This window comes from Astyanax mexicanus, chromosome 4 (genome assembly GCF_023375975.1).
Source record: "Astyanax mexicanus isolate ESR-SI-001 chromosome 4, AstMex3_surface, whole genome shotgun sequence".
Lineage (NCBI taxonomy): Eukaryota > Metazoa > Chordata > Actinopteri > Characiformes > Acestrorhamphidae > Astyanax > Astyanax mexicanus.
Window position 1 is genome coordinate 54,567,949 of NC_064411.1, and position 10,472 is coordinate 54,578,420.

At 34.5% G+C, this 10,472-nt stretch overlaps 1 protein-coding gene across 1 annotated transcript; it reads left to right on the forward strand.

Moving 5' to 3' along the window:
• Positions 1–1,409: 1,409 nt before the first annotated feature.
• On the forward strand, positions 1,410–10,078 carry penka (proenkephalin a). Its single transcript, XM_049478896.1, has 4 exons — positions 1,410–1,685; positions 4,142–4,280; positions 5,557–5,796; positions 7,486–10,078. Exons 2-4 carry the CDS (start codon positions 4,146–4,148, stop codon positions 7,771–7,773), a joined length of 663 nt encoding a protein of 220 aa, XP_049334853.1. The 5' UTR covers positions 1,410–1,685; positions 4,142–4,145; the 3' UTR covers positions 7,774–10,078.
• Positions 10,079–10,472: the final 394 nt, after the last annotated feature.

Sequence of the window (10,472 nt, forward strand, 5' to 3'; positions counted from 1 at the left end):
CAACTCCACATGATTCCAATTCAACTCCACAGGGCACTTTATTCTAATTCAACTCCTCAAGGCTTAATGCAACCACACATGATTCTAATTCAACTCCATGAGGTTTTACTTCAACTCCACAGGGTTTAATTCAACTCTGCATGATTTCAGTTCAATGCCACAGGTGACACATTGTTTATTCCAACTCCGCATGGTGTAATTCGATTCAGCAAGGTTTAATTCAACTTTACCAAGCTGGAATTCATTTCTACAAGGTTTTATGCAACTTTACATGCTTTAATTCAACTCCACATGATTCAAATTCAAATCCACATAGTTTAATTAAACTTCACAATTATGTAATTCAAGTCCACTAGGTTTTGTGCAACTCCACAGGATTGAATTAAACTATACATTCTAATTCAACGCAGTGGGGTTTTATTTAAACTCCAAAGGGTTTAATTGAAGTATATATGTTTTAATCAGATTATTCGGGATTTAATTCAACTCTACATAGTTTATTCCAAATCCACATGGTGTAATTAAATTCAACTGGATTTAATTTAACTTCACTAGGTTAAAATTCAATTCCACAAGGTTGTGTGTAACTCCATATGCTTTAATTCAACTCCACACCTGTTTAATTAAACTCCACATGATTTAATTCAACTTCACATGATTCTAATTCAACTCCACATGATTTAATTCAACTCCACATGATTTAATTCAACTCCACATGATTTAATTCAACTCCACATGATTTAATTCAACTCCATGTAATTCTAATTCAAATCCACAGGGTTTAATTCAACTCCACATGATTCTAATTCAACACCATGGGATTTTACTTCAACTCCACATGGTTTAATTAAACTGTACATGTTTTAATCAGATTATTCAGGGTTTAATTCAACTCTACGTGATTTCAGTTCAATGCCACAAAGTTTATTTATATTTATTATTATTATTATTATTATTATTATTATTATTATTATTATTATTATTATTATTATTATTATTCAGTGATGTGTAATTCAATTGTACTACTCCTTATATGTTGTAATTCAATTCAGCTGGGTTTAACTCAACTTTACTAAGCTGAAATTCAACTCCACACAGTTTCATGCGACTTCATATGCTTCTTCAGTGTTTATCCACAGGCAGATATATTCATTTAGTGTTAGAGAAGGATTGAATTTCATGTGTTTAGCCTGGAAACACAGAAACACAGTGGGAGTTTATTATCCAGCCGTCAGTAATCCAGAGTGAAGCATCTCTCACATCACTTTCCGGCTGAATGTTTCCACTGACGCGAGAGGGACGCGAGAGGGACGCGAGAGGGACGTGATGAGGATGTGGGGACGGGTGGTGTGACGTGGTGAGGGGGTTTCTGATAAAATCCCCCGCTGATGTCCATCATGTCCACACGGGACAGTGCAGCAGAGGGAGAGAGGCTCTGAGAGAGAGAGAGAGAGAGAGAGAGAGAGAGAGAGAGAGAGAGAGAGCAGCTTTCGTCTTTTTTTTCCTCAGCAGAGATAATAGAGAGACTCATCCTCCTTTAGAAGAGACAGCAGTGGCTTTGATCTTCTCCAGCGACCAGATACTTCCACAGGTTCTACTGCAGGAGAATACCGTCCCCAACACCTCCATCAACTCATCCAACCACAGGAGACCAAAAGTAACGGGACAGGAGACACTGTGAACAGGTAACATTTACTCAATTTACCTTAATTTTACATTTTATTTGAGATTATTAGGACAGGATACACTGTGAACAGGTAAAAATTACTAAAAAACAAGAATATAGCTTTAATTTAGATTTTTAGAGCTGTAATTATAATTCAATACATGTTTATATGTTTGATATGATTTATTGTTGTATATTTTATTATATTGCAAAGGACAGAGAGCAGATTTAATGGAAAAAGGGGAAAATATATTTTTTAAAAAATATTTATAGAGAGACATTTATATTCACACATATATTGCATATATATGCAATATATTATATACACATAAATATATAGTTTCTAACAGCTTTAAACACTTATATTATATTGTCTCAATGTATGTGTTGTTACATACTGTATTATATTGAGCCATAGAAAAAAACATATATAATGGAATTCCGAAAGCACTGTGAACAAGTAAAGGAAATTTAGATATATTTGACATTTTTAGAGCAATAATTATACATTTTAATTTCAGAATATTCACAAGCTGTAAAACAGGAAGCACTGTAAACACGTAAATTTGTGGAAAAAAGGGGACATTATGTATATTGTACATTTTTAGAACTATATTTCAACAAAATAAAATCACGCAGAAATCAAATTTGTAAATGATCAGTTTTCTTTTTAACACTAAAACCATAAAATGTGATTTATTCAGAATTATATTTCTTAATTCATGAAAGCAAATAAAATCATAAATTACAATAGTGAAAAAAAAACTGATTTCTCCCAAAATGTTATTTATTGGACAGGTTTATATTTTTAAAAATATATACCAACTATACATTCAATTATATAATAAAATAAGGAATTTATTACCTTGTAACAAGATGCATTTGGTATTTATGCATATTGTATTATATAGCTTATTTAAAAACACTGCTATGATTAATATATATATATATATATATAAATATATATTTCTGCTTGTTTAAACATTTAAATACATATTTATTAAATACTTTTTCATCTTAGTCACTTTTATAAGCTAATTTTGCTTCGGCAACTGGACATTGGGTCCACATAAAATAGATTATATGGCACAAACAAAGCAGATATATCACTTTAAAATCTATGTTAATATAAATTAAAGAAGTTTTACATGATTTTTTAAAACTTAAATCGTAGTTTTACACCTGTTCTCGTCCAAAGCTTTAATCCTGATTTGATATGGTATAGTTTAGTAATTATAAATTAATTACTTAATATGCATAATACTCATATTTTGAGATACTAATATATAGAGAGACATATATATATATATATATATATATATATATATATATATATATATATATATATATATATATATAAATGCATATTTATATATACTTTTTACTACAAATATTGCTCTTTACAGCTTTAAATGTATTAAATGTATTGTCTTGTATTGTTGAATATTGTATAATATTGCAGAGGACAGAAAATACTGAAATAAGAGCTAATTTTTTGGCAAAAAAGAAAAAATTAGATATATTTCAGAAAGTATAGGGATAGAAAGCTCTGTGAGGAGATAAAATTATGGAGAAATGATTTTTATTTTAGCGGTATAGCTATATAGATGTTTATATATATACACGCAACATATATATGCAACATAATAAATACATATAAGCATATAAAAGCATACATATGTATTTTTCATTTTCAATTATTTTTTACAGCTTTAAGTTAATTTTATAATTTTATTACTGAGTATGCATAGTACTTATATTTTAACTGAGATACATTTATATATAAATATATACATATACCTTTTTAACTACAAATATTGTTCTTTACAGCTTTAAATGTATTGTCTTTTGTTAGTTGAATATTGTGTTATATTGCAGAGGAAAGAAAGTACTGAAATTAGAGCAAATTTAGTGAATAAATTATTATATATTTCAGGTTAAATCATGGAGAAATTATACTTATTATAGCTCTATAGTAATAGATGTTTCATTCCTATTCTTCAGTCCTGTTTAGATACGGTATATTTTAGTATTATAGTATGTAGTATTATAATTAAATTACTGAATATGCATAATACTAATCGTTATATTTAAGAAACATTTATATATAAATATACATATTTTATTAACTACAAATAGTGTGGTAAAATTTAGGAGAAATGCTTTTTATTTCAGCATTATAGTTATAGCTATTTATATACAGTATATGTATATATGCAATATAATAAATAAAACATATAAAAGCATAAAAGGTATACAATCATAAATAATATATATAGTTTTTAACCATCACAACTATTTTTACAGCTTTAAATCAAATTTAAACTAAAACAGTGCCTTTTTGTTTAGTTTTTACTGATTTTTTAACACTGTTTGAGTATTGTTTTACACATGTTCCCTGTTTGGATAAGGAACACATGTATATAATGTATTAATGTATTTGGTTATATATTTAATGTTGTGTTGCTGCTGCAGGTCGATGGCGCTGGGTGTAAATGTGTGCTGGCTGCTGGTGCTGAGCTCTCTGGCCGTATCGGTTCGGGCTGAATGCTCGCGGCGCTGTGCGCTCTGCGTCTACAGCCTGCTGGACCAACCAGAGGAGAGCAGCACGGGGGTACGGCCATCCCATAATAACACACATAACTCGTAACACATAACATATCGGTACTTCATTTCCATATAAATTATAGTATATTATGCATTAAAACATTATGTCAGCACATTTACTGTATATGCGTTCAGCTAACATCCGCCACCATGTTTAACAGTTCATGAATGTGAATTTTGCATTTGTTATTTATATTATATATTGTTTCAGAATTTTATGATAAATGGACCAATAAAAATGTTCCAAAACTACGTGGAATAAAATTACTTTACAATCTCTTTGAACTTCCAATAAAAATCAAGAAAGTTATTTTTTGCAACTCCAGTGGCAATATATATATATATTTAAATCACATTTAATTATAATGTCTATAATACATACAAATATTTATCAGTTACAGTTTCTCACCATTTGAAAAAAAAAATCTGAAAAAAATAAAATAACTTGACTAAATGTTCTGTCTTTTTAAGCATTTTAAAGCATATAAATAAATAAAAGATCAAAAAAATAAAATAAAAGAAAATTAGAAAAAAAAACAGCATCACTATCTGAATTAAAATCAGAGGAAATAAAAAAGTTTGACTAAATTTACTGATTTTTCGTATTATTTTTTGCATTTTGTGGTGAAAATATGATTGCGTATAATTATAATTATAACCTACTTTTGTAAAGAAATAAATATGATTTTTTTTTTCAGATCATGAGGGGCAGTAATAAAATAAAATAAAAAAAAATAGAAAGAAATGCATGAAAACCAGTTTTTGTATTTTAAAATGGGAAAATGAAATAATTTAATTCTACACTCACGTTTCTATTTTTTGCTAATTTAGCCGTAATGAGTCCAAAATATATATATAAAAATATAAACTGATATACAGTACATTACAGTATATCAATACTAGTCTAATAAACAGATGTTACAATACAAAAATATCATCATTGGGTTTTGGAACAAAAGTCTAAAAAAATCCCTTTACAGTTTAAGCGGTTGCATTTATAAAACAGTTTATAAAGTTATACAGTATTATAAGAGTAAATGTTTGAGGACAAAGTTCAGGCTTTGTATAAAACCTGATGGAGAAAAGATCTACTTAAGTCTCGCCTCTGAAGCTTCTTATTCTTAATTGTTACTGAATAAAAAGCAACCACCACCATGTTTAACAGTTCACTAATGTGAATCTGGCAGTTTTTGATTACGAATTTAATGATAAATCATTACTGATCAATAAAAAGAGCCTGAAAAGTCACTGATCCTTCCCATAATCCCCCTGGTTCTCCTCAGAGCTGCACACTGGCGTGTGGAGGCAGCGTGGACTCGAGGACGCTGGAGCCGTGTCGGGACGTCCTGACGGAGGAGGAGCGAGTGGCCGTCGACGGCCTGAAGCTGGATGGAGAAAACCCAGAGCACCTGCTGTCCAAGAAGTACGGAGGCTTCATGAAGCGCTATGGAGGGTTCATGATGAAGAAGGCTGCAGAGGTCAGCGGGGTCACCGGCACCGCCGAGAGCGACAGGACGGACGGGGTGAGTTCTACCATTGACCACACCTGTACGCACCTGAGTAGTGAGGTGCTATCTCGTGAGGGATTGAAGAGTTCGCAGTGTAAATATACGGTATGTCATAGAAAGCAGTTTATAACACAGTGAGTGGGTGGGTGGTGATGATGGTGACCAGCGGTGTCTAGCTAAAATTGTCCATACAAACAGACAAGTGACATAAATCATGGGACGTGCATATTAAACTGCAAACCTGCCTGTTTTTAAATTATCAGTATAGGGTATCTGGACAGAATAGAGGATATTAATTAAAGACTTTTCATTTTGGAAAAATTTAAAAAATAAGAATAGATGTGTCTTCAATTAATTTACATATAATATATTATTTAACATATGCTTTCTTTATTTAACTGACCAAGATCTGATAAAAAAAATGGCTCGTAACAGTAATTAAAAAGTTATTACCATAAGGAACATTTTAAATCCTTTAATATTCCTAAATAATGTCACCTTATAATCTGGTAATAACCTTATTTATAAGTTCTACCAGTCAGGTATTAATGAGCAGAAAAGCCACTTTGCTGAAGTACAGAGGGTTATAAGAGTGAGTTTTCAGTGAAGTCTCTCCAGCACTAAGGCTGGGTGAAGCAACATTAGCATTAGCATTAGCCCCTTACCGTAAGCTAAGTGGGAAGAACTGCTAGCTAACAGGGTTACCAGAACACTTAGGGTTTCTCAGTCTCGCGCTATCGGGTGGCATTTACGCACCGCTAGCGCTGCGGTTAGCGGCTAATGCTAATGCTGCTGCACCCAGCCTTAGTGCTAAAGAAACTTCACTGAAAACTCACCCTTGGACAAAATATATTAAATATAAATTAAGGCTTGCTGTAAATAAACAGAAGTCCTTTATTCACATAGATAAACAGTTTTCAGGATAGAAATATGTGTAGATTAACATCCAGCACTCGTTTAACTTTGAAAGAATTTTTTTTTTTAAGATGTACAGTTTTTATTCCCTGTTAGAAAGGGAAAATGGCGACACCCTTGCTCACTTCGATGTAGGCGATAATATTTAAAATTAAAAATTTTAATCTTGTGTGCCTTATGTATAAAAATAGATCAGAAAATTGACGTTCATTGATAGTGCACCTTATAATCCTAAACTAAATTCCCTATATTATAACCTTCATACATGTATCATATTTCTTTACATTTCCGACATATGGAATCGGAAAAAAATCAAATCAATCAGAAAAAAATCAAATCAAATCACCACAAGAATATGATTTTTATAGCTTAGCCACCAGAGGGCGCTATTAGCACTCAAATATCCTTTGTGTGCATTTTTAAAAAGGCCAGGGCGATATTAGCTAGTGGTTTGTCTCATGTAGCTTGTTTTCACAGTAAATGTTCAGGCTATAGTCTGATATATTTGCCTCTGAACGGCGAAAAAGCTAGCATCTAGCACGGTTAGCGGCTAATTCTCATGCTAATGCTGCTCCAGCAGTGCTAACCAGGGTTAGCAGCAGACTACAGTCTGATAATACTTACCTCTAAACAGTGAAAGAGCTAGTGGCTAATGCTAATGCTGCTTCTTACAACCTGATTGGTAAAATGAATACATATGGTGCAATTAATTATAAGGTGCACTGTCAATTTTTGGCACAATTAAAGGAAATTAAAGTATATAAACTCTGTGATGATTGTGAATTCCAGATTTCGCCCAGTCCCAGTAAGAAGTACGGCGGCTTCATGAAGAAGGATGGCGCTCAAGGCGCTTCAGCTTCGGAGGAGCAGATGGACCTGCTGAGGGAAATCCTGAGGTCAGGAATCAGGCCTGAGGAACCCGGGCGAGACCTCCACAAGCGCTACGGGGGCTTCATGCGCAGGGTGGGCAGACCGCAGTGGCTGGACGACCACAAGGGCTATGGCATGTACAAGCGCTGGGACGACGGCGGCGAGACGGCGGTGCCCGACAAGAGATACGGAGGCTTCATGGATTAAGATGGGCTCAGAGCGAGCTCGGCACGGACACTCATCGCAACCAAAACCCAAATATGTGCAGAGCTTAACACTGTACTACTATCATTTATTTTTATTTTTATATAAATACATTTATACGCTGGCAACTTTTTTTCTGTTTGTTTGTTTGTTTGTTTGTTTTTGGGTTTTCTTTGTCTTTGCTGATGCATATTTATGCACTGCTTAGTATTTACACGCTCATCGTCAAATAAATAGTTGCAACAATCGTTGGGTGCACCCAACCCAATTTGGTTATGTTAATTATATAGAGCTACAAATCAAGCTCTTAGAATGGCAGCAGCATGTGGACGAGCATTGTCCTGTTGGAATGGCGCACCAGAGTTAGGGCCACTGGTTGCAGGACCTTATTAACATGATAAATTAGGTCAAAGTCAAAATTCCTGTAAGGAACACCAAATAGCATAGCATCTATAGCGTCTTCAATGTAAGCTCTTGTGGCACCAGCAGCATGTGGACAAACATTGTCCTGATGAAATGATGCACCAGAGTTTACAGGACTTTATTAACATAGTGTTGGGCCCTCAAAGATCCTATAATGAAGACCAAAGGATCTAAGTCTATCAATTCGACTGACCATGTTATAGCATTTGTAGTGTCTTCAGTGCAAGCTCTTGAGATGGCAGCAGTAGGTGGATGAGCATGTCGAAAATAGTTGAAATAGCGCACCAGAGTTTACAGGACTTACAGGACTATTAACATAATGTGTGGGTGTCAAAGTTCCTGTTATAAAGGCCAAGGGAGCTACGACTAGCAACTCAACTGGCCATGGCATAGCATCTGTACTGTCTTCAATGCAAGCTCTTCTAGTGACAGCTGCATGTGGACAAGCATTGTCCTGTTGAAATGATGCACCAGAGTTAAAGGCACTGGTTGCAGGACCTTATCAACATAACTTTGGGTAGTCAAAGTTCCTGTAAGAAAGACCAAATAGCATAGCATCTGTGGTGTCTTCAGTGCAAGCCCTTGTGAAAACAGCAGCATGTGGACGAGCATTGTCCACATGCACCAGACGCACCAGAGATAGGGCCACTGGTTGCATGACCTTATTAACGTAATAAATTAGTCAAAGTTCCTGTAAGGAAGACCAAAAAGCATAGCATCTGAAGTTTCTTTAATGCGAGCTCTTGTAATGACAGCAGTATGTGCACGAGCATTGTCCTGTTGAAATGGCGCACCAGAGTTTACAGGACTTGCAACTCGACCGGCCATGGCATAGCATCTGTTGAAATGGTGCACCACAGTTTGCATTCAGAAAAGATTGGGTCACTGGTTGCAGAACCTTAATAACATAACGTTGGACAGTCAAAGTTTCTGTAATGATGACCAAAGAAGCTACGTCTAGCAACACAACTGGCCATGACATAGCATCTGTAGAGTCTTGAATTTAAGTGCTTGTGGACGAGCGTTGTCCTGTTGGAATGGCGCACCATAGTTTGCATTCAGAAAAAGTTGGGTCACTGGTTGCAGGAACGTATCGTAGAGTAGTCAAAGTTCAAAGTGTGGACGTGCATTTACAGGACTTTATTAATGTAACGTTGGGCTGTCAAAGTTCCTGTAATAAAGACCAATAAAAGCAAAGGATCTACGTCTAGCAACACGACCGGCCATTGTAACGGCAGCAGCATGTGGACGAGCATTGTCCTGTTAAAATGGTACATTGTTTAGAGTGTGGCGGATTCAGAAATAGTAGGGCTACTGGTTGCAGGACCTTTTTTAATCTTAGTAATTATGTTGGGATGTCAAAGTTCCTGTAGTAAAGACCAATGGAGATCTGGCATGGGGCAACTGCAATTGTAACTTCCTACCAAGTTTCATTCCTGTCCAATGATTCCTTAAGGGTGCACATATTTGCTTGACGTTGAGAGTACGTAATTCGCCTGTTCATTAGTGTGATTATTTTTAGGTAAACAGAGTTTTAAGCCTTGCTGTTAATGTCTATATATAGTCATATTTTTGTACAGATAAAGAAATCCCACAGACTCACACTCACACACAGATGGTAACCATTCAGTGGACGTTTCGCAAGACCCAGGTCTTCAGATCACAGATATTCAGCTGTACTGTGCTGCTGCTTCGTTTTCTGCCGTCGCCCCACCAGCTAGAACTTATTTATTTCTATTTATTTGCCAGTGAGGGCCGTGTGTCAGTTCCTGTATACCTGTCGATGCCTCTGGTTTCAACCGCCGTCACTTTCTGTTCCAATCAAAGCAGCATTTCTGACCTGTTAGCTGTACAGAACACAATAAATTCATCTGACTGCAGAAATTCCAAGTGTCTGTGGTGTTTTTTACTTATTATTATACTTTATTATTAGCGCAATAATAAAAATTGCTGAAATAATTAACTCCTTATTTTCACCCTGTTATATGCAGACCACTTCAGTTTCTGAATCAGTTTCTCTGATTTTGCTATGTATAGGTTTATGTTTGAGTAAAATGAACATTGTTGTTTTATTCTATAAACTACAGACAACATTTCTCCCAAATTCCAAATAAAACTATTGTCATTTAGAGCATTTATTTGGCTTAAATATCAAAAAGGTGCAGAGCTTTCAGACCTCAAATAATGCAAATAAAATAAGTTCATATTCATAAAGAGTTTTAAAAATTCAGAAATCAATATTTGGTGGAATAACCCTGTTTTTTAATCACAGTTTTTTT